Consider the following 27,806-nt stretch of genomic DNA (forward strand, 5'->3'; position numbering starts at 1 on the left):
GGTTGCCTCCTGCATGCCCCCTACTGGGGATCAAGCCCACAACCCAGGCATGAGCCCTTGACTAGAATGAACTCCGGACCCTTCAGTCCGCAGGCTGATTCTCCATCCATTGAGCCAAACCAGTTAGGGATATCCTGGGCTTTCTTAAACTGTAAACTCAAGCTGGCACCTTAGGTGGATTCCTTATTTCGGGGAAAGTCCAGAGGACCATGCCTGCCACCCGCCTACCCTCGTTTAGACCCAGAAGGAAGACCCGCAAAGAGCATTTATGGAGAAGAAAGGGTGTATGTTGTGGCCGCTGGTGGGCAGCTAGAGAAAGTGGTAGAAACGGGGCAGGGGGCGCATCTGTGCCGGTGCGGAGGCGCGGAGTGGCGACAGCCTGCGTGCGCCCGCCCGGTGCCTTCCTGCCCTGGCGAAGGCTGGCACAATCACCGACCGGGAATCGGTGGTGCCGCGGGCGGACAAAGGCAACCGGCAGGCCTGGCGGGCGGCGCAGAGGGTGGCGCTGGCAGCGTGAAAGGTGTCTTTGTGCAGGACTTGGTGGGGTGAAGGGGTGGTGAGAGAGGCCTGAGCCAGGACCTGAAGGCTGGGGTTCTGGGACTCCGTTACTTGCCACTCCTTAGTCGCGCTGGAAAGATCCGGGTAGTGCCGGCAGGGGGCGGCGTGGTGCAGACGGGGGTGGGCGGGAGGCCCCAGGGTTTGGTCTTTTTTTTGACACTGAAGGGCGAGAAAGCAGGATGGAATAGAGGGATTTGCCTCCCCGCCCCCTCCCCTAGGTGTCAGCGAGTTCGCGCTGATTGCAAGGGTGCAGCCTCTCACCCGGCGCTCACTCGGTGTCCGGGAGCGGGGAGAGCGGTCCCCAAGGCGGAGCCTCCCTCCGGGCCCCCGAGTACCAGTGCCCCCACCGAGAGCCGGGAGGCGGGCACCGCGCTGCCCTCCCTCTGCGCCCCGGCCGCGTGGCTTGCGGCTTATTTTCCCAGCTGGCAAGCGTCGCGCTGCAGACAAGGGAATGCCTGTGGTGAGTTGTTTATTTTGTTGAAGTTTGCGGTGGGCCCGGGGACGTGGGGGGCGAGCGGCAGGCAGCGGCCGGGACTGTTGTGTTTAGGTCTCCGTCCACCTGTGTGGTATAAATCTGCCAGCCTCGGGACGGCAGGGGGCCAGGGCGAGAAAACCCCAGCTGCTCCGAAAGGCCCCCCTTTGCCACATGCAGATCTAGAACCACATTTGATTCTCCACTCCTGGGATCCGCTAGATCCTAGCTTACACTCCCGCTCTCCCCAAGTCCCGGATCAGGGCTTCCAGCACCCGCGGCGCACAGGACTGGCGCTCCTCGGGGCAGGCGGCAGCCGCGACCCGGCAGCCATGGAAGTTCCTCCCCTAGAGGACAAGGGAGCTGAGGTTGTGATCTGAGGAGCGCTCGTGGAATTAGCGGGAACTTGTTGGGGCGGCTTGTGGCGTGAAGTCCATTCAGGGTCTGCCCAGGACTACAAAACAGGGATCCGGGTTGGCCAGAGTTTCCCAGACTTGAGGCTGCGGGGAGGTCTGCGGTTGGCTCCCGGGGGAACCCAGAGGCACCCCGGGGGCTGATGGCAGTCACGGCCGTGGCTGCGTTTGCCTGGAAGAAAAGCCTAAACACATTAGCGAGCTGGTAAAGCTTTTAAGGCCTTTTCGGGAGCGAGTGGCTGGCTAATGAGAGGTTAATTTTGTTTCGAAGGGAAGGCTGCGCTGGTTTCCTGAGATAAATGGACAGGAAGCGCATTACCTCCGCGCGCTGGCAAGCGGCTCCCAAATGCTTTTTGCACCTGCCGCTTTGAGCAGCGCGAACAGTGGCGGAGCCCGCGGGGATCGCGGGGGCCCGTGGGGTACGCCCGGGTGATGCGCTTCACGCACGCCCCGGGCCCTCTCCTTCCGGGGGCGCAGCGCTCATGCTGGGCTCTGGGGCCCTTCTCTCACACCCAGGTCCTGCGTGTTCCCGAGCTCGGCGGCTCCCTGATCCCGCCAAGCCCCCTCCAGGAGCGGAAGGGTTAAAAATGATGTAAGTACAACCCAGGAGCTGCTTGCCACTGGGCAGTCTGACTCCCGGGCTATTTCAGCCCTGCTTTTCGTACACTGTGGACTGGGGATGGGGGGTTGGGGGGGGGGGTTGGCTCACTCTAGAATGGGTTGCACAAATCGCAACCCCGGGTCTGAGTCCTGGTTCCTCTGCCCCAGTTGATCTGTTAAGCAGACAGCGACCCTCGTGTTAGATTTCTGGAAATGGAGATATATTAACTGGGGAACAGAAGAAGAAACCGCATCTTGTTTAGAACCCATTGATGTTGCTGGCATGCGTTTTAATTCTAGCCACTTTCCACTTGCACATTCATGCCGTTGCTCTGCTGAGTCCCCTATTTGTACTGTTTTGGCTTCATCTTTCCTTCTTGAAAACAAAGAAGGGAGAGAGAGTACACGTGGCAAGAATCGGGGAGGATTTATGAGTTGTACAAGCTGTCACTTCACGGTATTTTTTCTTATTAAAATGTAAAACTTTCATAAGTCATCAATTTTATGTCTGTGTCCCAGCTCCCTCCCTAGATTTTTCTTTGTGGAGTCTTAATGTCCTGCTTAGCTTGCAGCATTGGAGCTGGAGGAGTGGATGCTCTATAGGCGACCATTCACCACGCTCTTGCTTTCCAAGAGGATTCGGGATCTTGCTAGCAGGCCGAATTTACCCAGCGAGTGTGTCAACTGACCTAAAGTTTTGAAAATAGGAACCAACTTGCGGTTTAATTGTGAAAATTAACATTTTCCTTTAGCCGGCTGAACACTTATGCAGCAATTAAAAAAAGTGAATTGTTAGGCTTATAAATCTTGAGCTTGTCAAATTTTACAACAGAGGAGCAATAAAGCACCTTAGAAGAAATGAAGTTTTTCCTCTAGAGCAGTTCCATTTCACACCAGGATTTGCAGTGACTGGAGGGCGCCCTCTATTGATAAGAAAATCAAGAGCACTCATGTACTTAAGGAACAGGATGGTGTCCGGGTGGGGGGAGGGAATAAGAGTAAGGGGGTAAGTCATAGAAATCACGGGTGAAAAGACACAAACTAAACTGAATTTGATCCTTATCTCTTGGTTGTGTGTTTTTGAAGCATGTTCGATTAAGTGGGATGCTTCTTTATAGCGGTGGGATTAAATCTTGTGTTAAAGAAAAAGAAACATTTTACTCTTAATTTTTTTAGCAAAATACTTTGAAAAACAGTGTTCACATTTTATTACTTTTAAAAGACGTTTACCAATATTTCATTAATTTTATTTCATTAATAATACGTAGTAATTCCAAGAGAGTAAATTTTTGGCCTAATAGTATTTACTCCATAGTATTATCTAAAAATTATAATAGCTACCCCCCCCAAAAAAAAGTCATTTCTCCAGTCAACACTGAAAGAATTATTTAGCATATTGTGGATGTATGCAAGGCTTGGATTATATCATGGGCAATGAAAGGTGTGTTTACCACTTGTGTCATCATAGTATGTAATAGGTAATGAAAAGTTACAGTAAAAAGATAGGCATCCTTCATTAGGGATCTAGTGGTTTGTACAATTCGTAATGTGTCTAATAAGTAAGCTGGGCTCAATTATCCTGGACCATTGATTTGCACATTGTTACGTGTGGAATATTTACATGTCCACGGTTGATAGGCAATCCCTAATTAGAGATTCTGAGTAATGTATCGGGTAGAGTTGCCTACTGCGATTTGGATATACTGTAAGTGAATTTAAAATGGCAACCTTGAGCTATTTGGGGAAAGGCAAAGGCGAGGACAGTAGGAAGTGGCTCCCAGACTTTGAGGCCATTCTAGAGATTAGATACCACTTCACACCTACTAAGTTAGAGCCTATTATAACCTGTTCTGATAATTAGCTTTTCTCCTCATTTCTTGATCCATCCAATTGCAAAAGTAGAAACTGAACTGTCATTGAATTAATCTGCTATTAGATTATGAATGTGTGGAAAAGCCACTCAGCAACAAATGATGGCGTAATTACTCTACACTGCGTTAAAAGCTGCCTCTCCTCATTAATCTAATTACACTGTAACCGAACACGGTGAAGTTCTCCAGCTCTCAGACCCCTCCCAGCCGCTTTCAGGAAGGGAAATGTCAAAGGAGCCAAGAATACCGGAGCCACGCACAGCTGCCTGCGAATTTCGCTGGGAGCTGACGGGTACCTTCCCAGTCTGCCCGATCCGTTCCGCACCGCGGGTCACTTTCTGATTTCCAAAGTGGCTGGATGCTAGCTTTACCCGCAATAGGTTCGAAACGCGGTTCTGCAGAGGTGCTTAGATGCGAAGGAATTTGCCACGTGGCGCTGGATAAAAGCGCCCGCTTCCTCCAAAGAGCTGGAGGTGGAGGCGCCGTGTGGGGTGATTAAAAAAAACAAAAAACAAAAAACTAGGAGGGAAGTTGAACCCAATAACATTAATTCAAGGAGCGGTCAAAGGCCGGTTCCTTTGTAACGGCGGCCAGAGAGAGCGGCTGACACCTCTTTCTATTTGATTCGAGGAAACAGGACATCGCGGCAGGGGTGGATGGGAGAGAAGAGAGAGTGAGCCAGAGGCTGGGCCGGGCGCGGTAGACAGGACCCGCAGCGGGCGGACGCGGAACTCACGTTACACTAAACCGCAGGAGGCAGGAGGCGGCGTGGAGGGGCCGGCGCTTTGGGCCCAGCTAGCGGCGGGCTGGGTCCAAGCGGCTTGAGCTCGCAGCCAATGGGATGGGAGCGCGGGGGTGGAGACGACGCCGATTGGCGGGCGGAGGGCGGGCGGGGCAGCAGTGCGGGGCTGAGATTGATTGATCCGGGGCCGCCGCGTAGAGAGATCCGGGCGGCAGGCCGCTGCTCGCCTGGGCTGGGTGCGCCTCCTGTGGGTCCACGCCCGCGCTCCACGCCCGCAGAGCCCACGCTGGCCCGGGCCGGGCGCTCGCGCACTCGGGGCCGCACTCCGCACTCGCTCACGGTCTTTGTGTCTTCTCTCCCGCCTCCCCTCCCTCCGGCCGCTGCGATGCTGCTGCGCCCCGTTGCCGTCGCCGTCGCCGACTCGCTCCGCCCGCGGCGCGCTGCTCGCTGCGGCGGTGGCGGCGGCCCGTCTCCGACGCGGGCCTGAAGGAGGAAGAGGAGGAAGCGAGGCGCGTCCCCCGGCCCATGCCGCAGCCACGGCCCCGGACCCGCCACGGCGCCCGCACCGCCGCCCTCGCCGGAGCCCACGAGACCTGCATGGACGGGCATGGGCTTGAGAGCAGCACCTTCCTGCGCCGCCGCCGCCGCCTCCGCCGCCGTCTCCGGGGCTGAGCAGCGCCGCCACCCCCGGCTCTGCCCGCCTCCCCTGGCACTGCTGCTGCTCCTGCTGCTCAGCCTCGGACTGCTCCACGCAGGTACGAGGCGCGTGCGCGCGGGGGCCCGCCCAGGGCCAAGCGCTTTGTTCCCAAACCCCCCGGTTCCGCGGGCGCCGGCCGGGGCGGGAGGGCGGCGTGGCGGGACGGGAAGGGCCTCTCGAGCCCCTGACATGCACCTTAGCCGGGCTCGCGGCGCAGCAGCGAGAACACACCCGGGACGCCGGGGAGGCCTCCTCCCCCCTTCCCCCCTCCCTCCCCCTGGCCTTCCCGGCCTGAGGCTGGGACCGTTGATAAATCTCCCCTCTAACAGCCGCTTATCAAAGATTTCGGGGGCGGGGGTGGCGGGGCTGCGCGCCCGAGACAAATGTTCCGGATGCTTTATTGCCCCGTGCGTTGGTGTTTACTGAAAGTCGGGCTGGGATCAGGTTTCCGCCGCCGCCGCCTCCGACGGGAGACAAGGAGCCTTGTGCTGCTGCCCTGCAGCTGGGGGTGGCGGCGAGACGGAGAAATCGCGCCAGATGGAAAGATTTTCACCAGAGTTTGCAAACTGGGAGGTTAATTTCGAAGTAACTTAGACTTCTTAAAAACGGGTTTCTTTCGTGTTTGCGAAAGCTGCTTCTAATTCAGCTTTCAGCCTCTTTGGAAAAGCTCGTGCTTCCTGGCCAGCTGCACGTTCAGGAGGGGCTGACAGATAGGCTGCTTTCTGGAGCTCGGCGCTTCCCCAATGGAAGCAGCAGTGAGGAGTCTGTTCTAGCCGGTGATACTATAATTCTGTTTAAAATCCTCTCCCTAACACAATGTTAAATCTCAGACTTTCCCAATAAAACTGTGTGTGTGTTGGGGGGGGGGGGGTGAATATCTAGGATGCTCTTTGCAAACAAGACCACTTCTAGGAGTTTGTCTAGACAAGTTTTTAAGTGCGAAATGGAAATTATTGTTTAGTTTGAGAACAACTTGGGCGTTAGATCATTTTTTTCTTCCACACCTTTTTGCCCTGTATTTGTATGATAACAGTCAACAATGCTCTGATCTGGAGAATCCTGAACTTTAAAGCCACCCAAATGTGTGTGTGTGCGCGCGCGGGAGGGGGGGGGGGCGTTAATTTTTACTTATTAAGTCATACTAGCCCGTGCTAACAACCCTGGAGGTCTTCTAAGTAATGGGGGGGGGGGGGGGGGGGGGAGGATGTGGCCTTTGAGGAGAGGGCTGAATTTACTTTGTGTAACTTTGCATTGTGATGTAACAGCAGTTGCATTTTAAGTGTCACTTGGGAAAACAAACTGAAATCTTACTGAAGAATGTAGTGATGAAGGCTTTCAATTAGTGACTTTAGAACCTTGGGAAGCAATGTCAATCTGCTTAACAGTTACATGGAAAAATTTTCATGACATGTCACACGATATATTCAGGGTTGTTTTGTGTGAAAATATGTGTCTGTAATGTCCAAGCGTGGGTTTCTTGAAATGGAAATTGAAGTGCTAGGTGGGACTGTGTCCCTCTTGACCAGTGGGATATTGTTTCCCTTATCCCTCAGTTGCTGTAGGTTCCCGTGACAGGATTGGAATGTGGTCTTTGAAGATTTCTTTGCTGGCCCATGAAAGACCTAAGAAGTTGGTTTAAAGGTTTAGAAAATTATGGTGCCTTAGTTCAAGAACTTGGAATGTGAAACTCGTCTCAGTATCTTAATATGCCCTCACTAGAGTCACCATCAGCTTCTACCCAGAATTGCTGTGGTGAGTGATTTCTGTGGACAGCTTGTCGGAGTGGAGCAATTAATCTGGCTATAGAAAGGAGGGCTCCTTTTGAGAGATTTCTTTGAAGAGCGGTGCTATTGAAATGCAGGGGCTGTTTCTCAGAGCAGGGAGCCTAGCAAAGTGCTCTCTGCAGATGGGCTACCATATGTTTTATGCCTGGATCCATATAATTTGCCTCAGCACCCCATATGGCTCCATATTTCACTTAATTCAGCCTCAGCGTATCTTGTTTCTTTTATTATAAGCTGGTGATTGTGCTGCAGATTCACACGTGCAGTCCTGGCATTGAGGAAGCTGTTTTTAAATGATGAGGTCTTTATGTCTGAATCATTAAGGAAAGCTCTACACCTGAAAATCCTTTAGCACTTTCATTAACTAGAAGGAAAATACTGTCACACTGATCACAGATGATCTGACTCAAAGAAACAGATATCTGTAACTGCAGATTTTGAACTCTGCCCTTGAGAAATGAAAAAGAGTACTTTTATTTGCCTTTTCTTCTCTTAAGCAAACCTCTGCAGTTCCTGACTGGCGATCCAATATAGGAGTTACTTGCTTACTCATACACTTCATGGCCTTCTTCGCCACATCCTTGAGATTGTTTCTGCTCCGCATTGTCTTGGCATTTTGACAGGAGGCTTACTTTACCGCCTGCAACAGGCAAAGTGTGCATTGTCATTATAAATTCATGAAGCCTGGATATTTCTGGGTGTATGCTGCAAATTAGTCATTCTACAGGAGCCTGCGATGAGGCTCAAACTGCTGACCCAAATGCACTTTCACTCTCATTAGCTTTTCTCCCTCCAATCATCTCTACCCCAAAAGGCTGTTAGAAACCTCATCCAAACAAAAGAGCTCAAGGAGTTCTGTGTTATGTGAGATTTCTCAAAGGAATCAGCACCTGCCTGCTATAAAGAAGGAATGAGGAAGGAACGGAAAGAGGAGCTGGCATCTAAATTCTGCTTCTTTCCCCTTCTGAACAATTGCATCTGCATTGCCATGCTGTTCTGACTTCTGATATTTTATGACTATTTGAAATAATTATAAGTAAATGTACGCTCAGATATATTTTATAGACCATAAAAAGAACAAATAGGCACTGCAAGTTTAGCGGAAAGTTCTTGTGCTGTCATTTATTTGTAGTCTGAGGGCTCTTCATTACTGAGTGATTTTGGCCCAGTTTTTATTTCCTTGCTTTCTGCTTGCTGTGAATCTGATTTAAAAGGGAAAAATGTGCTACAGTAGTTACTTACACCTTTTTTTTTTAAAGCTATCAAGTACCATTTTGAGAGTCAGGAATTTAGGGGACATGGTGTGTAGAGGAAGGAAAATGGATTGGAGGAAAGGCCCACCTCCTGGGCTTCATACAGCTGTGTATGATCTGCCAGGACAAGGCCTTAAAATCCCTTGGCCTTGGTTTTTCCCATCTGCTAAATGGCTTTAATGACTTTGGGGTGGTTTTTTTGTTTGTTTGATTTTTTTAAAATTTTGCTTTTGTTTTGTTGAGTAAAAGTAGTTGAAAATGACTTGATCTACTTTGGAGAGAGGAATTCTATAAATAATAGCTGCTTTTGGTAACTTTGCAATGAGCAAACATAAAATAGGCCAGACACAAGATGTCTTTGTGATTAATATTTTAATCTCTTTTACTCAAGTTAAAGTGACTATCCAATCAAGACTATAACATTTTTCCCTTTTTGGACTTAGAAATGTAAGAAAATGGTTGGGGAGATACCTTGAAGTGGTCATCTCCTACCCTTTTCTCCCCAGCTGAAGCCAAACACAGATTACAGGCTATTTAATTTAGATGTAAAGGCAGTTTACTGAAAAGATTAAAATACCTTTTTAAATAATCTTTATTTAAAAAACATTTTTAATAAGTCTTTATCAGATGAAGTCCTAAATCTTGATATTATCCTGAACTTTGTTATGCTCATATCTTTAAATAATTACATATCTAATAGCACACTGACTGTTTTCTCCCACCTAGAATAAGATATTTTATGCCTGAAAAAGGTCACAAAGTTCATTTTAGAGCAACCTCCTCATTTCTCAGATGAGGAATGTTAGACTTGAAGAGATTGAGACTTGCTCCATTGTTCAGAGGCCTATAAAGAATGTGTAACACAAATACATGTTGCAGTTCATGTCTGTAAAGTTTGAGGTGGATGGTAAAGGAAAGAATTTCTCTTTTCAGTAATTCTAGTGTCCCACTTTATGGAGCAGAATTAAAAAAAAAAAACTGATGCACATGACTGACCTGGCATTGGCAATTCTTAGGATTTTTGTGCTTTAAGAGGTTTTATAAATTTTTATGTGAGGAGCTAGTGGCAAAACATCATTTGAAAATTAACTTTTTAAAATAGTAGGGCAGTAATACTTGGTTTTCCATTACTTCATTTCATCACTTTGCTTTAACCATTAAGTATATATGAATTGTTGATTTAAGGGGAAAATCATTCAGATAACTCTAAAAATTCTGTTGTGTTTCTGAAAAAACATAATTGGAAACATCAGTTTCTGCAGTGTGATTTCAGTGTCCTTTTTTGTTTAGTGTACTTTTCCTGGTGAAACTGTTTGGGAGCTGGGATCTCAGGGTGATGGGTATCAAGGGAGAAGTGAATACATAGCTTGGTCAAATGTATCACTATTTTTTTTAAGAGAACATTTATACTTTGTAAAAACCAGGAGATTAAGTGACAGTTTATATACAATTTATTGATAAACATCTATCAGGAAATGCAGAATAATTTAGTGCTTGGATTTTTTTTTCTTGTTATTCTTTCTCTGTTAGCTTTACTAGAATAAGGTAAAGGTGTTTTAGCCAATCATGCTATAATTTAGGGGTTTCCCCTACCTGAGTTGTGGAAGTTTTAATTGTGGTTTTGTGCATAGACAGTGCTTTCCAAAGCAAATTACTTATGCAGTTTTCAAAATCAAAACAAAGTTCACATCTTTTGCTTGGCCTTAGAGCAAAGGAATCTTTCTCAAAATCCATAAACAATAGCAAAGTTGGTAAAATTGTCATTTACAATGGCCCATGCTATAAAGTTTTAAGTTAACTAACTGCATGCAGTTTTTCTCCCAGTGGCTTAATTTGTGAGAGACACAGAAGCACAATGCAACCCTATTTCTGAAGGCCTTCTTAAAATAGGAGGATATGAAATAGAACAAACAGTCCCCAGAGGAGAATGTCATTTTCTCATGTAGCTCAGGAAGTTATGAAGCGTTTAAAAAAATGTGTGGTCTTATCTTCTTTCCCATAGGTGACTGCCAACAACCAGCCCAGTGTCGAATCCAGAAATGTACCACAGACTTTGTGTCCCTGACTTCACACCTGAACTCTGCCATTGACGGCTTTGACTCTGAGTTCTGCAAGGCCCTGCGTGCCTATGCTGGCTGCACCCAGCGAACTTCAAAAGCCTGCCGTGGCAACCTGGTATACCATTCTGCTGTACTGGGTATCAGTGACCTCATGAGCCAGAGGAACTGTTCCAAGGATGGACCCACATCCTCTACCAACCCTGAAGTGACCCATGACCCTTGTAACTATCACAGCCATGCGGGAGTCAGAGAACTCAGGGGAGGGGACCAGAACCCTCCTAATTACCTTTTCTGTGGCTTGTTTGGAGATCCCCACCTTAGAACTTTCAAGGATCACTTCCAGACGTGCAAAGTGGAAGGAGCCTGGCCACTCATAGACAATAATTACCTTTCGGTTCAAGTGACGAATGTGCCCGTGGTCCTTGGATCCAGTGCTACTGCTACAAATAAGGCAAGAATACTTTTTTTTTCCTTCTTCTTACTTATACCTTTTAGGTGTCTGACTCTTAAGACAACCTGGGAAAATTGAAATGAAAGACCTAGTTTAAAAAGAACTTTGCTTGGTCTTTTTGGCAAGCAGTGTTAGCAGGGTGGATGAAGGATTAAATGAAAATTAGTAAGGAATTTCTTGGTGGAATTCTAGGGCTTATGAGAAATGTGTGTGTAAATTTAAATAGGCAATGATACAAAAAATAAAAAGTGAACAGTAAAGTTGGGTTCTCTTGGGAAAAGGCAGGCCTGTTTAACGAAAAACTGCTTTTTTCAGTGATGTCTTTTTTGAGTGCATATGTGTATGACTCGAGGAAATCCGTGTTTAGATTTATCATATTTGACTGATGTAGGTTTTCTGAATAAAGAAAGCTGTGAAGCCTGAGGACAATAACACATCAGGAAATATATTTTATTGGAAATTAGGAAGCTATGGTAAAAGGTAATGGCTATAAGCCAACTTCCCAATGGCAAACCTAAAAGTCTGTTAGTTACTGTCCTGTGGTGACCAAGGAAATAAGAATTGGATATTGTAGAACAGTGATGTATAATCTCAGGCTAACAATTTAAGTGAGAAGCCGAGGGGAAAACTGGCAAAATTAAGTTAAGCTTGCCCTGCCTAGCTGCCAGTATTTCGGTTCTTGTTGCTTGGTTGGTTTTAAAGAAACTAATACTGAATCCTCTAAATCAACTTTAAGGCACCGATATCTTGGTGCAACGATTTTCAACCTTTTTCATCTCGTGGCACACAAAGTAATTACTAAAATTCTGTAGCACACCTTGCCAATCTGAAAAAAAAAAAAAAGATATAATTTTGATTCATTTACACCCAATGGCTGTTTGGTTGGCTGGTGTCATTTTTTTTGACAATCTAAGGGAAAAGAGGTCAGTGCCCCTGACTAAAGAGTCAGGTATTGCATGTTTTAAAAATTCTTGCCCTGGCTGGTGTGGCTCAGTTGGTTGAGTGTCATCCCATGCATTGAAAGGTCGCAGGTTTGATTCCAGGTCAGGGTACATACCCAGGTTGCAGGTTCGGTCTCTTGTCGGGGTGCTTATGGGAAGCAGCCGAGCGATGTTCCACTCTCACATTGTTGTTTCTCTCTCTCTCTAACTCTCGTAAATAAAAAAATTTTGCTGTATAAGTGCAAGTAGTACATGCTAGGGACTGGGTTTTCAATTGCCAGTCAGCACTACTTCATTCACTAGTAAATAAAGAAGTCGCAAGGGTTTTCCATAGTAATAGTGTCCCAAGTAAGCAGCTCCTTCCCTTTGTTTCCAACCACTAAATCACACATGTAGACAATCTCATTTTGCTTAATTTTCTTTGTTTATTTTGTCTATTCATCAGTTGGCTTAGACTGAAATATAATTGACAAGGATCAATCTTCTGTAATACTGATGACTCTTCTTTGATTTCAGGACCCCTCCCTTGCCTCAAAACCTGTGTGGTATATTTTTAAAGTGAATTTAAGTTATTTTACTTGGCATTTTGTGGAGGGAGTTTATAACACCTCCAGAGATATCTGGAGACACCAGTGGTATCACAAATCTAAGATGAGACGTCATTGCTCTGAACAAAGACTATTACAGTGGTGCAGACATCTTAGAGGAGCTGAAAATGTTTACACTTCAGTCCCAGTACAAGCCCAAGCTGGCCTTTCCAAATCCTACATCTCAAATAAACTTTCCTTTTCTGACTTTTATAAGTATGCACATAATTTTTTCTATCTGAACATTAAAATATGTACTGGCTATGTTATGATGTAAAGTTATATAATTATGAAGTTTTAGGACCAGCTATGGCCAAAAATCCATCATTGAAGCAGTCAGGTCACAGAATCTGAGATTAGTCTTTGGGAAAACATAACACTGGAAATTCAAGAAGGCAGTTCCATTGGGAATGGAGAAAATCAGCATCAATTGTGCAAATAATTGAGGGCTTAGAGAGGTGATCTTTAAACACTACTATCAAGATTAGTAAGTGCTATGTGCATGGGAAAATGTTGGTTCAGCACTGAAGTACTTTATTTAGATCATTTCATTTCAGTTGTGGTTGAGTCTATCATAGTTTTTAGCAAATAAGCAAATAAAAGGTATGCCGTTTTTTCTCTTTTACTTTGTTTAAGGATCAAAGGTTTTACCCATTCTAAAGAAAGGAGGTTGGGGGTCTTGTCTTGACATAAATTCAGGCCAATGATGAAAATGCTTGGTCTTTAATTGCACTATTGGAAAGTATTTCCCCACATCTGGTCACCATGCTGTTCAGCAACAAATTACTCTATGGCTTCATGACCTCTAGTAGTTGTTTTTTTCCTTTTTGTTGTAACTCTCTCCAAAGCCCCCAGAAGCATCTGGAAGGTTACTGTTAAAGGTCTCTCAATGCTGGTATGACCTCTGCTGATGAAACTAAGAGAAAACCTAAAATTTTGCAATACAATTTCCTTTTATCTACCCAGGGACAAAATAAAACCTGTAAAAAAATCCTAAGCAATGAAAAAATGATGGTAATAAAAGTAAAAACAGTATGAGGCAAAAAGTACTTACGAAATAAGTTCAAAAAAGAATCTGATTTTTTTCCCCTTGACGTCTATGCAATAGTATAAAAACACCTTTCAGAAGATTTTTTACTGAAGCTTTGGACACATACGTAGACCAGCTATTGGATAACCTAGCACTGCATTTTGCAGATACTGTGCCATCCTTGTGATGAAGCGTTTTTAATGACCCATGTGCTCAGTGTTACTAGCTTTAAGACTGACCGATGGTATTGACGAGACTGATCAGCTGTGATACTGAAATCATATTTAAGCATCTACAGTGGGGCCTTGACTTACGAGTGTCCTGACTAACGAGTTTTTCGAGATAGGAGCCATCTCGGCCGATTTTTTGCTTTGAGTTGCGAGCTAAAATTCGGGTTACGAGCCAGCTTCAGATATCCCACCGCTAGTTGGCACAGCGAACGTCACAGTGAACGCCACAACATCAGCCCAGCATCACGTGTCTCACTCGTTCACTTCAAGATTTGACATACGAGTAATTTGATTTACGAGCTCCGTCACAGAACGAATTAAACTCGTAAGTCAAGGCCCCACTGTATTAATTTGCCTGCTTTCAGCACTGAACTCAAGCACTAGACCTGGGTATTTTGGCAGTAAGGTCCCTAAAACAATTCTTCATCCTGGGAACCTGGCTTCTTGAGCAAGCACTTTCAAGCTTAGCTTTGTGAGCTCTACCTGACCTTCATTGCCCACTTTTCCTCATCACAAAATTACAAAATTTAGTGGAGAGATATGTAAACAACAAAATGAAAAGTGAAGTCATCTGTACTCCAGGGACCATTTACTAGCCACGCCTTCCCCTTTTTCCACATGCAGGCAGTGAGGTCAGGGCAGGTAGGCCTGCAGTGCTGGACAGTGTGGCCCCGTCCCCCCATTTGTCATGGTGAGCGCAGGTGTGCTTCCTCAGGGCCTCCAGGGTTTTATGTCCTCTGCCAGCCTGCTAGGCTGCCTCTCTGGAGCAGTCTGTGTGGTTGGCCATCTTGCCAGGTAGGTGTGTTCCGAGGCCAGGGCTGGTTTTTCATCTCTCCACCCCTTGGGGCTGCAGGGGTTTCTGGCACAGCTACGCACCTGGGCTGAGATCCACATCAGCTCTGGGCCATCTTCCCCACCTTTGGCTGTGAGAGGCGCTTCAGACCTGCAGGCACTGGGGGAGAGATGAGAGGACAGGCTCAGAACTGGCAGGGTTGGTTACTTGGGAAAGAAAAGCAGTTTTTGTTTGGGGGAGGAGTAGTGCACACTAGGCTCCAGGCGGACACAAGTCAATAACTCTCCTGGGCCTCTCCAGCGAATAAACGGATCATCTGTGGCAGTACTTGACTTCTGTACCTTCTCTTCCACATTCCCCTTGCCAGTCCCTCAGTCTCAGCTCCTGTGTTCTTCTGTGTATCTTTGGATCTCTGTTTAAGTGGACTCAATAAAGATTTGTATATGCTGTGATTGTAGAAAGTGATTTTGATAAATTATTTTATGAAAGGATTCTGTACTTTGCAAATATGCTATATTCCTAATAGACTATAGCAGTGATGGTGAACCTTTTGAGCTCGGCATGTCAGCATTTTGAAAAACCCTAACTTAACTCTGGTGCCTTATCACATCTAGAAATTTTTTGATATTTGCAACCATAGTAAAACAAAGACTTATATTTTTGATATTTATTTTATATATTTAAATGCCATTTAACAAAGAAAAATCAACCAAAAAAAAATGAGTTCGCATGTCACCTCTGACACACATGTCATAGATTCGCCATCACTGGCCTATAGTATTAAAAAATCAGTTCCTGAGGTGCATTTAAAATTATTCCTTTTCCAAAAAATTTCAGGTATGCATTTATTGCACACCTAAACAATGATATTTTTTAAATTATTTTTTACAAGTAATTTAGATACTTTTGCTTTACTTTTTATTTTATTTTAATGCATGTCCTTTCCCATCACTGTAGCTTTCTTATCCTCCAGTCTCAGTGAGACAAAATTACAAATGTGGGGGGTGGTAAGCAGGGGCTGACAGATTTTCCTGTGCTTCATCCTTTAGTGGGAAGGTGGTTTACCTTAAGGCAGTTTGCATTTGGGAAAGAGGTGTTCTTTGTGCTTGACCAAGCCTGGTGATTTTTGGCCAGGTGAGTGGACACTGAGGTGCCTCATATGTTCTTGCTGCCACCATGGGCCACCGGCTCCAGGTTATCCCATGGGCAGTAGCACCCAACTACCCAAAGCATAGGAAGAGGTCCTTACCCTTCAAGTTTCTCTCTCTATATATTTAAAAGTTCCTAATTATCCCTAATTCTTAAACTCTTTCTAGAAATTCTGAAAATTTTCACTGGGATGATGATGGAAGGTGAAGAATTAGTTTGTTTGGTTCATTCTTGCTTACTATGTTCTTCAAACTGTAGACCCAACGTGTTCCTTATTTGCTTGTAGGGTCCTAGAGCATGCATTAGGTCCTCTTTCTTTGTGGTGCCTCTTCGCATGTAGCTGTTGTTCCACAACAGTATATGGCATGTAAACCTGTTGTGGATCATTCTGTTGGTTACAAAATCAGAGAGCTATGTGCCTGCATTGCGAAGCCTTTCCACTGTCATTTTAAGCATATCTCTGGATCAAGGTTTGGAAATCTGTTCACTCTTGACCCCAGGCCTAGGGCATTGTTTTTGGAGCCAAGTTTCTGTAACCCATATGTTTTTTGTATCTTTACTGATAGATGAGCTACACTGTGGACTAAGGTAGCTGCTGCATCCTCCCATCAGCAGGAGTGTATTTTAAATATATGAACACTGTTCTTGCATGCAAGGGGACATTTTCTTTCCTTCCAGAGAACACAACTGCTTTGCAGAAATATTGCAACCAATCTTTAAAATCTGAGATTGCTCTTTATTTTGTTATGACTTATCTGTTATGCAGGTAATTCTTGCCATCTCGTTAAGATTTGCTCCTTGTCCTGGTCCTCCTTGTTTTGCAGAAATTACCAGAGTTGCTAGACTAGTTGAGGTATATTGGGGAGCAGGAGGGAAGGAAGTTTGCAGTTGTAGCTCCCTGCTTAGTATAATAATTTATCTGATAAAATTTATGATTTAGTTCTGAGTTTCAACCAGCAAGCATCAAAGGACCTACTGTGTGGGGGAGGTGCGGGATGAATGCAGGCTCTGCCTCATTCTAAGCACATAAGTGAAATTTGCAGCAGTCAATGGAGAATTGTGGGATGTGTAAAACCAACCATTTTCAGGGTGTTTTTTTTTTGAACATTGGTGGCCCGCATTCATAAGCTGGTTCCACGTGCTGCTACTTAGCAAGTTGTTGCAGCTGTCAAGAAGGGCCAGAGAGCCCTGGCTGGTTTGGCTCAGTGGATAGAGCATTGGCCTGTGGACTGAAGAGTCCCGAGTTTGATTCCGGCCAAGGGCACATGTCCAGGTTGCAGGCTTGATCCCCAGTAGGGGCTGTGCAGGAGGCAGCCAGTCAATGATTTTCTCACATCATTGATGTTTCTAGCTCTCTGTCCCTTCCTTTCTGAAATCAACAAAAATACATAAAAAATAATAAAGTAAAATTGCTAAAAAAAAAAAAAAGAAGGGCCAGAGAGATGGGTTGCTGAACCCAGAGCATACTCCTCCACCCTGGTCACTTGTCTCAGGTCATTTTTTTTACTTCTGGAGTTTGGCAGTCTCCCTTTCCATCCAGCCACTGTCAGAGTCGCCCCTTATTTACACCCACATTTCCTCACACTCCTACAACCTAGTAGGGTCTAAAGCCTCGGCTGCCACTTTTGAAAGGTTGTTGGTCTTTGATTTAGTCCAAAAAGCTTTCCAGAATTTGACTATCAGTCTTCAGTTTTTAAATTCATTTTTCAGGATCCCATCTCACTTTTAAAACTCATGAAACCGTGTCTTAGATATCCTTATCTGCCTTGAATTTATTTATTGTAGAAACTATTGAAACATTGAAGAGTTTTGAGAAGAGCAGAAATCAGCTATAATTCCAGGCGGTAGTGCTCTTATTTGTCCTTTTCTGTTTCCTGCATAGCCCTTGTGTGTACTGGATTATCACGTTTTAGGCCCAGGAACTACTCAACTTTGCTTTATATACTGGTAGTTTCAGCAAATTGCCTGGAGGTAAAAGGATTTCCAAATGCCTGTGGGAAAGAAAGCAGAGAAAGGAGAAGGAATTATTAGCTGTATGGTGTAAGTATAAGTAGAAAAGATCACTTTGTAACATGAATGGGCCTACCTTGGTTATTCTTTGTGCAGTATTTTCCAAACAAGGTTCACCTTTATATTGTCTATACACATTAAAACATTCTGGCTAATGAGTCCTTTTACCATCTTTCTATTCTTTGGAATGAAGAGAGACAGTAGATGTTAGTAGAAACTGTCTAAAGTTGTACCAGGTTTGTATCAGCCTCTTTGAAGGCCTGCATTTTGAATCTCCTGGACTATGTGCCACTCTGTCCTAGATGTGGTTTAGGAGGAGGAGAGGACCTTCCAAATCCCCCACTTGTAAGTGAAGTTAACCCAGGGCCTGCCCTGCCCTAGCCAGGCAGGATTCCATGTGTCCCGTGGGCCCCTGCTGCTTTAAAACAGACCCACACTCCTCCGTAGTTTAAACCAGCGGCAGGAGGCCAAGTCTGATGCACAGCTGAGAGTTAGAACTTGTTTTTCTGTCACATTTCCAAGTGTCTCTCTCTGCCCTGTTAAATTTTCTTTGAGTCAACATTTTGAGAGGAAGGGGCGAGAGGGAAACATTGGGTGGTTGGTACTTTTTTTGTTGGCTTCAACTAATGCTAACCAAACAGTTTCTGCCTGTGCGGAATGTGGCATGCAAAAAGACTTACCTACAGTGTGGAACAATGAAAAATGCTACCTTACCCATTTTGTCTTTATTTGTTTTGACTGCAGTAGAACTTGCTCTTCCACTGTTTTGAATTTTGCGTTCTTGTGGGTGGGGTAACTTAAGGACTTTTTAAACTGCTCAGCCTGCCAGTGCGTGGTAACTAACAAGAATAGCAACACACTTCTAAGATGCAGAATTTAACCGACAGCCTTGCCCTGAAAGCACGGTGCTGTTGGGTCTAGAAAGAACTTCAGGTGAGACTGGTTCTGTGGAGAGAGGAGTTTTTTATGTTCTGGTTAGCTGGTTATTTTTAGAGTTGGAGTCAAAAGAACATTTGGCTAATTCTGTTGGGGTTCTCTCAGTGTTGGAATATAGTATGTGTACTGTGGATAGAACTGATACGACAGCATTTCAACACTCACTTTCATAAGCCCTGAAATGGGGTCAGGGTTCAATCTTTGCATTTTAGGATGTGTGAATACGCACAGATGTGCACACATGAGCTTAGCGGTGTTGTCTTCCTCTCCCTGCCTCAGGAAAATGAAGACAGAAGGATATTGTTTCTGTAGCATTCCTGGTAACTGACTTCTTGAAATATATGGTCAGGGCCTCTAACTACCTTGTGGGCTTTTTTTTTTTTTTTCAATAACCCTGAGAACTTGAACCTAGAAGTGACAAAGTATGAGTGTAGTATTGGTGAAGACCTTCAAGCCCTTTTATACCTTTTTAATCACCTCCCAAAACTGAAGGAAAAAAAAAAGATTAAAGAGGCTGTGATTTCTTAATCCCCAACGGTTTGGGAAATAGCTGTGCTAAACCTAAGCCCAGAGCATTTGCCCACAGACCCTCTGGGGCCTGGAATGTGTGGCCCTGCCCCCACATCCCTTGAGGAGTGAGCTCCCTGAAGGGGAGGGCCAGACCTGCTAGGGCAGATTCTTACCCCTAGAGTTATGCTTCGGGCCCTGGCTCTCACCTTTCAAAATATTTTTAGCCTCTGGTCTGAAGCACAGTGGCAGCCTGGGCCTGTAATACTGTCCACACATGCCTAACTTCACATCTAGAAGCACAGTGAGTCCCTACATTTGCTGAGCTCCCTGTATGCAAAGTGTGAGCACAGCCAACAAACAAGAAGTTCCTGTGGAGTTCTCGGAGTGGCTGAGACTTTAAGGACCAGAGGCCTTTTCCTCGTGGCTCCGCACAGCCTTGCTCTGGACTGTACGAGGAAGCTAGCCAATTTCCCTGTCTCTGAGCCTATTTATACTTCCAGCCTTCCTTGTTTTAAGTGTATAGAAATTTTGCTCTTTGGCAGTGGACGTTTTTGTGCCTGTCCCTTTTATGTGTCATCCCTGGGCCTGCTTCCCTTTCACTCTGGCATGCTCTTTGCAGCCTCCGAGCCCAGTGCTTCTGCCCTGGACCACCCTAGCAGCCTCAGCTGTGGGTGTCCTTCCCTCTGGTTTGGTTTCTTCTTTCTCCGTCTGCTGCCAAGAACCCCTCCATCAGCCAAGGCGGCCCTTGTTCCTGCATGTATTACCTGGGGCAACAGTGAAGAATAAATAAGCTGATCCATTCCATTTCCCTGGATTCCTGTAAGTGTTCCTAGAACAGAGCTCTGTGGAAAGAGACTCTGAGGGGAGAGAAACCTGTTTTGATATTTCTCTTAAAGGTAGCTGATTCTTAGTCTCATTCAAGCCCTAAAAGGAGTCAAGGGTAAGATTTTTGAAGCCTCCACCCTTCTTTTAAACATGTATACTGTCTTGTCCTAGTCCAACACAATCATTTAACAAAACAAACTTTTGTAAGTCTTACATTCAGTCTTCCTGTAGTAGATAGTTGATATAGAGGCTGAGTAGTGATTGTAAAAGTTGACTCTAGTTCACTGAGATCACACCTTCTTGGCAAATGTTTTTCCTTTAATTTTAAGGAAAATTGTAAGTGACATCAGTAATTAATCAACCCAACTTTTGTTCAAACAATGTTATTCTAAATGAATATGCTCTTTTTCTCCCCTGCTCCTACAAATGGAAGAGACACAGAGTTCTCCCGTCTTACAACCAAAGGCAGGCACCTGCCTCCCAGCCTAGATGGGTGACTCAGCTCCACCCAAATCGACATTTCCCGGCTTCTCTGTCCGGGTGGGGTGAGGCTGGGGGTGACCAGGGAAAACACTGGAAGGAAGGAGCCTTCACAGCCTCTACTTCCTTTTGGTGCTTCCAAGTGTCCTAGGCTTTGACTTGAGAAGTAGAGAGGAGGTGTTTAAGAGCTGGAGATAGAGCATGTGTGTGTCTTGGAAGCATGTGCTCTTGTTGGAATGGTTTCTTTTCTGCTCACTCACAGGACTGAAGGTAGAGGCTCTATGCCACTTACCTGGGAAAGGGGCTATGAGCACATGGTCTCTTATCCTCCCTCAGAGTCACCTATTTTTTCAACCTGTGATGCATCCAGAGAATTTGATGAAGGGGACATATTAACTAATCATATGAAATAAAATTCACTTAGGTTCCTTTAACACAAGCAGAATTTTAACCAGGTCCATATCAAAATTGTTTCCCCGTGTTCCAAGCTAATTTCTGTGACAATTTCACTTTAGTTTGCTGGCCCATTAATCCAAGAAATGTGAGTCCCTTGACCGAGAAGTCCAGTTCTGGTATTGGAGGATTCCCGGAAGGTCCTGCACTTGCCGTGCCAAATGGCCTGATTAAACACTGATAAATGTTTCTTCCAAAAGGCAACGAGCACAAATAGTTAAGTGCACAACCTTTGGGGAATTCTGTTTGAAAACCTGTGCACAGCACTTTACAAGGCTATTGAGCTTGGGAAAGATACTGTATCTTGGCAAGACAGTGCCTGAGTTTTCCTTTTTGTTGGCTACCTCATTTTTTTTTAAATGCATCCTCCCTGTCCCCCATGTGCCCCCCCCCATGCCTCTAAATTTTGATATTTCACAGCAAACCTTAAGTCTTTCTTGCTTTCATGTGTGGAAAGGTTGATTTGTAGCTGCTATCTTTCTCTTCCTGATAGACCTTGTGGGTGGTAAAGATCTCAGGGAGTGAATATTAAAAATGAATGAGGAGAACTGGAGTAGGTTGTCTGAGGTGGGGTTTGAGAGGAACTGGGTGGGGGAGGTTTAACAAAAGGCATTGATGTTTTAAATGCACAGAAATGCCATCCATCAATAATAAATGGTGTGGCATAGAACAGATGTGCCAAATTGAGTTATTACAGCATATGGATCTCTTCATAGAGGGAGAAAAGAAAGCAGCATAGCTGGTGTTTTAAAATTATCTGAGAGCTTTAGAATATGATTTTGAATACCCTGTTTTTACAAAGCTCTGATAACTGCTAGTTGGAAATACAAAAGGTTTGGAATTTCCAAATTTTTTAATTAAATTTTAAATGTTTTAAAAGAGTTATTAATGTTTTTTCTGAAGAGGGAGACAGAATCTGAAAATGAATTTCTGGCCCTTTATGGCTGAGTGCTTGCTGTTTAAGAGCTTGTATTGTAATTATATGAGGAATGAAATTGCATTACAAAACTTAAGTCACGTGAAAGTATTACCTAGTGTTTTCTACATTTACATGGATGGTATCTCTAGGTACGTATTTAAACTACAGAGGACAACTTAGGAAACCCCCTCATGCTTTGAGATCGATGCATCACCCTCAGTATTTTGATTCATGAGTTAAATTGTATACATAGGCTCTGTGAGTATTTCACCCCACAGAGAAATATCAGCTTCAGTGTCTCAGAGAATATCACTCCGAAGGAATTGGACAGATAAAAATCTTTTAGATAAGCTGGAATATTTTGTAAGTGTAGATACTTGTGCAGAAGTCAAGCTTCGAGTTTTACTTGATCTTCTCAAGGTGTGTCACAGGCATAGCAGGGCATACGTGTGAGAGTTTGAAATGAGCCCTGGGTAGGATGGGTGTGCTCAGTGAAAACAGCAGATCCCTGGGAAGACATGTGGAAGGACTCCACTCATCTTAATATTGACCCATGCTTGCCTTTTTGGAAACTCCCGTGGAACTGGACCTCTCCTCTGTTTTCCTAACAAAACTAATTCCTCTTTGTTTTTTCTTAGGTGAACAAAAAGTACTTAATTCTTGCAAATAACAAGTCGGTTTAAATTTGAGGTTTGTTAGACTCAAAAAACATTATTACTTAGCTGTTGCAGAAGAGTTTATGGAATCTTTGGGAATGTTCTCATTGAAAGCGAGGATACTGATTATATGAAAAGTCTATTACTAACTCTTATTTTAGCCATTTATATTAACTTTGAATCTCTCAGGTGCAGAATTTACTTGAGTTAATCTTTTCACCTGCAAGGGATCCTGGCTTGTCTTAGAAAAAAAAACACACAAAAAAACTTGTCAAACTGTCTTTAGAGCCACCAAATAAATCTGTTTTATAGTCCCATTAGATACCTAGCTCAAAATCCCATTCACTCTGGAAGGTCCGGTGGTTGGATGCACAACAAATTTCCTGAACTCATCTCTGGTCCACCTCCTTTGGGTTGTTCAGAAGGTGTTGAAATGTGAGAAGTCTGGTAGTGAAATTAAATTGTGGCTCAGGGTAATTAGAAAGGGAGAAATCCAAGCATTTCATAGCACATTGTCTGGCCTTAGTTGCAGCTGCAAACAACGGATATGAATTTAACCAGTTGCTACAGTGCAGCTGGTTCAGATCTGGCTTTACAACTGGCTGAAGTAAAATGAAATGGCTGGAAAATTCCAGTCAAGTAACACCAGTGGGAACATGTGGGATTAAATAGTGTGAGCAAATGCTGGCTGAGTTCAGGAAAAAAACTTCAGACATAAACTTGAGGGTGGTGGTGAGGACTCGTAGAGAGAGGGGCGGGAGGGGGCCAGGGCCTTTTCTGGCCTTTTTAACAAGGGTCTATTGTTTTGATTAGTTTCCTTGCAGGAGGTGGTTTCCTCCATCCAGAGTAATTTGTAGTGTGTTGGCCTGTCTACCTTCCTCCTTGACTGAAGTCACCTGATACTTTTTTTTTTCCCTCCCAGAAGAAAGAAAAATAAGCTGTTACCTCAGTGACTGACAACACAAATCTCAAAATGTAGTCCTTTTTTCTTCGGGACCGTTTTCCCACCTTGTGAGACCAGGAGGTCCTGTCTCTTCCTTTCACCACCTGCACGGGAGAGGTTGGGAGTGTTAGAGGCCTAGGTGCTCAAAGGTTCAGTTGTTTTTTTTTTAAATAATTGTTCTCACTAAGGAAAGAAAGTGAGTTCACTGAAGGGAAGCTTTTGTATTGTCGAGGGTTTTTTCTCTCCATGAATTGTCTGCTTAATTTGGAGAATTGAGAGTTGGCTGGGAGAATTCTGAGAGGCTGCAGGGCCGTGTGCTATTTGGGGAAAACATTTGCTGTAACTAGGTTTAGGGTATTTATTCTCTGCCAGTGCTTGGGAGCTGTATTTGCCAAGTGATTTTCCTGTTGCAGGGATTAGCCAGTCATGTGAAACATTTGATTAAGAGACTTAGAGAAATCTTTCCTGAGGCCCTTGCTTGGTAGCTGTGTGGTAGCTGCCGCTGGGATGACCCCTCAACTCTCTGCTACGTCCCCAGTGGTCACCAAGTAAGTTTGTAGTGTTTAGTCATGGGATATTTTTTTTACAGTCCAATGAAGAAACCTTTTAGGAATCAAAGTTTCGGTAGGTATATTGTTAATTGCCTAATTTAGAAAGGAATCTTTTTTTCTCAGAACTATACCACTCATCTGCTTTTGGAAAGAGACCAGATATAAACGATCAATAAAAACTGCCTATATCCCAACAGCAACATTGTTCTGACTCAGTAAAGAGACATTTTCCTCGTGCACATCCCTGGACTTGTGTTAAATGTTCATTCTAAACACACAGGACTTCTTAATTTTTCCTCACAGCAACCTTCTTCTTGGTGAGGGGCTGAATGTGGAGGTTCTTTCTCTAGCTATTCAACTCCAGAGTGAGGAAAGCCTTGCTACAGAGGGATGCACCGTCCTTTTCCCTCCTGTTGTGTTAAACTGTGCATGTTCCTCCTTCCCACAGATCACGATCATCTTCAAAGCCCACCGTGAGTGTACAGATCAGAAAGTATACCAAGCTGTGACCGATGACCTGCCGGCTGCCTTTGTGGATGGCAGCACCAGCGGTGGGGACGGTGACGTCAAGAGCCTGCGAATCGTGGAAAGGGAGAGTGGCCGCTACGTGGAGATGCACGCCCGCTACATAGGGACGACGGTGTTTGTGCGGCAGCTGGGTCGCTACCTGACCCTCGCCATCCGCATGCCCGAAGACCTGGCCATGTCCTACGAGGAAAGCCAGGACCTGCAGCTGTGTGTGAATGGCTGCCCCCTGAGCGAGCGCATCGACGACGGGCAGGGCCAGGTGTCTGCCATCCTGGGGCACACCCTGCCTCACACCTCTCTGGCACAGGCCTGGCCTGGCTACACACTGGAGACTGCCAACGCTCAATGCCACGAGAAGATGCCAGTGAAGGACATCTATTTCCAGTCCTGTGTCTTCGACCTGCTCACCACTGGTGACGCCAACTTCACCGCAGCTGCCCACAGCGCCTTGGAGGACGTGGAGGCGCTGCACCCCAGGAAGGAACGCTGGCACATTTTCCCAAGCAGTGGGCACGAGACGCCCCGAGGAGGCAGCCATCGGTCTCTCAGTGTAGGACTCACGTGCTTGATCCTTGTTGTGTTTTTGTAGGGGTTGTCTTTTATTTTTTTGTCTATAACAAAATTTTAAATATATATTGTCATAATATATTGAGTAAAAGAGTATATATGTATATACCATGTATATGACAGGATGTTTGTCCTGGGACACCCACCAGATTGTACATACTGTGTTTGACTGTTCTCACGTATGTTGGATGTAGTGTTCTTTGATTGTATCGATTTTATTTTGCAGTTTTGTGAAATGTTTTATAATGTCCCTGCCTGGGGACCTGTTAGAAAGCACTTTATTTTTTATATATTAAATATTTATGTGTGTACCTGGTTAGTATGTATAGTACATATACAGAGACACCGTACCCAGCGACCCTTTGAGTATGACCAGTGATGACGTGTGTAGCTGTTCTTGGCCGCCCCCTTCTGCCCTTTCCCATTGCTACTGATTCCCACAGCGTGCAGCCTCCTGTTCCTTTGAGCTCCTCACCTCTTCTGTCCTCATTTGATTGGAAGGATGGTTAACTCCTCCTTACAGGTGCTTTTTGGCAGTTAAACACCGATGTTGAGGAAGCCCTCACCCTCTCACAGCTGTCACTTCCCCAGGGGGCAGGGAGAATATTACTATGACCTTTATTAAACTAGGATTGTTATGTGTGAGAACTTATGGCATGTTAAGTTGAACCATATGAAACTGCTGTTTTTATAGGTCAGAAGGGGCAATTTCATCAAATAACCAGGCATTTTGCTAGACTCCCATAGCTCTCAGCCTTTCTCATCCCCTGTCCCTTTTTAAACTATAGTTTTTTTCCCCCTCTTTCAACTCTATTTTGCATTGAACAAACAAAAGGCCAAAAAAAAAACTCAAACAAACTTAGTGATGCTGCCTTGCTGTAGAATTAATGTGAGGCCACTTTCTTAGCCTTCTTTACTGAGGCCCAGATCCCATCACAAAGTTTCCTACTCTTCCGTGTCCTCCACACTGTGTTCTTCGCCACAGTCTGACCTGTTTGTCTGCATGATGGAATGGACTGGGTGTCAATGACAAGCTTCCTTGGCCTGACTCAGTGCTACTTAATCTAGACATTCTCATTAAGCAGCATTTCTTCCCAGGTGGTCCCTTTCTAATCACATATTCTCGTAACAGTTGTAGGTGAATATTATTCAGTCAGTTGCTCATGTAACTTGGTAAAATCCCCATAAAATATAAAAACTCCTACCTCTTCAATTCCATTGTCAGCACCCCCCTGCAAAAGGAAAATAACAGGCAAGCACAGTAACTGAGAAAAGTAAACACAATAGGTAGGTTTATATAGTCCCAACGGTTCTCAACCTGTGGGTCGAGACCCCTTTGGTGGTCGAACGACCCTTTCACAGGGGTTGCCTAAGACCATCCTGCATATCAGATATTTATGATTCATAACAGTAGCAACATTACAGTTATGAAGTAGCAATGAAAACAATTTTATGGTTGGGTCACAACATGAGGAACTGTATTTAAAGGGCCAGAAGGTTGAGAACCACTGATATAGTCATATCTCAAATGTGTTTGAATCCAAGAAAAAGTGATAGAATTTGTGCTTTACCTTAAGTTTCCATTAATGTAAGCAACAGTTAATAAACTTTAAATACCATAGCAATTTGGGTCAAGACTGTGCTAAATTTCAGTTGGCCAGGTAACGTCTCCCCTTCACCATGCTCCGTTGATTAGCACTGCCAGAGGCTCAAACTGGCAGGAAAAGAAGATGTCATTTTTCTGAAGTTCTTTTTCTTAGTGAACCGATCTATCATCATCCAGTCCCAGGATGGAACTATGGGTTCACCCAGAAGTGGCAAACGTCCTCTCTTACGGCAAACGAGAGAATAATCAGGCCAGTCTGGGGGAAAATGAGGACATCCTGCTGCTTAACAAACATTCAACACCAGAAAGTTGAAACTCAACCTGTCATCCTTTTATAAAAACTAGTGGCCTACCTACTACCATTAGCTCCGAACTGTGGCTGCTGCTGTTCACTTAGGGAACCATGTCCCAGGGTCAGACGCTATAGCTAGTTAGTAGTTTTGTTTTGGAATTGAGAAGAAAGGAGAGGAAATGGGGTACTTCTAACCACTATGTTTGTGCAAATAGTATAAAAGTGAAGTAAAAACGAGTAGACAATTCTAATATCTGGGTTTGGAGTGTGTATGATTAATATATCTTTGTCTTTTTGTAGGGAAAGCAAAACAAGCATCTCTACTAATAGTTGGGAAAAGAAAATTGAACCGTTTTGCCATATTTAACTGGAAAGGATGCTTAGAAGCATCCTACATCACTAGGATTAGCACCAGTGTACTTAGCTATTCCCTCTTAATCACCAGTGTCCCTGTACAACATTTACAATCCTCAGAGATAATTGTTGCAGAAACACCGGTGTTTCTCTAGAGAAGGGCCAGCTTTATTTCTCCTGTTTCTTTTCTGGGATTTCTAGAGAAAATGCAACTTGCACATGTTGGTTCTTGAAATTCTCCTTAACCAGACGAGTTCGGGTGACACCAACATGTGGACAGGCTGTAGCTGTTCCAAGGTCTCCTGGGGAGCCTCAGACTTGGAGGGAAACACTGGCTTTCACAGATGCCCCCCATGGCTATCTTTTAAAAGACTCAAAACATTTTTGTCCCCTTTTTATGCTTGGAAACCCCACAGTGTGTCCGGTCTTTAGATGTGGTTCATAGGTATATGAATAAGTATCTGTGTAAAACAGTGAGTGTGCAGTGTGTAAATACTTTAAATTATTATGCTAGAAAAATAAAGTTAACATACCAAGCTGTGGAA

General features: G+C 44.7%; 1 protein-coding gene across 1 annotated transcript; it reads left to right on the forward strand.

Annotated features, from left to right (window-relative positions):
- Window positions 1-796: 796 nt before the first annotated feature.
- On the forward strand, window positions 797-27,806 carry RGMB (repulsive guidance molecule BMP co-receptor b). The gene is made up of 5 exons (XM_070412379.1): window positions 797-1,018; window positions 1,960-2,035; window positions 5,146-5,411; window positions 10,393-10,901; window positions 24,363-27,806. Exons 2-5 carry the CDS (start codon window positions 2,031-2,033, stop codon window positions 25,029-25,031), a joined length of 1,449 nt encoding a protein of 482 aa, XP_070268480.1. The 5' UTR covers window positions 797-1,018; window positions 1,960-2,030; the 3' UTR covers window positions 25,032-27,806.

This window comes from Myotis yumanensis, unplaced genomic scaffold, assembly GCF_028538775.1.
Source record: "Myotis yumanensis isolate MYYU_CA2020_CCGP unplaced genomic scaffold, mMyoYum1.0.hap1 SCAF_4, whole genome shotgun sequence".
NCBI lineage: Eukaryota > Metazoa > Chordata > Mammalia > Chiroptera > Vespertilionidae > Myotis > Myotis yumanensis.

Bases quoted from the DNA above. Each gene is read 5' to 3' on its own strand.
- RGMB (XM_070412379.1), top strand. The intron at 5,412-10,392 runs GTACGAGGCGCG...TCTTTCCCATAG, and splicing joins CCTCGGACTGCTCCACGCAG to GTGACTGCCAACAACCAGCC. The intron at 10,902-24,362 runs GCAAGAATACTT...TCCTTCCCACAG, and splicing joins GTGCTACTGCTACAAATAAG to ATCACGATCATCTTCAAAGC.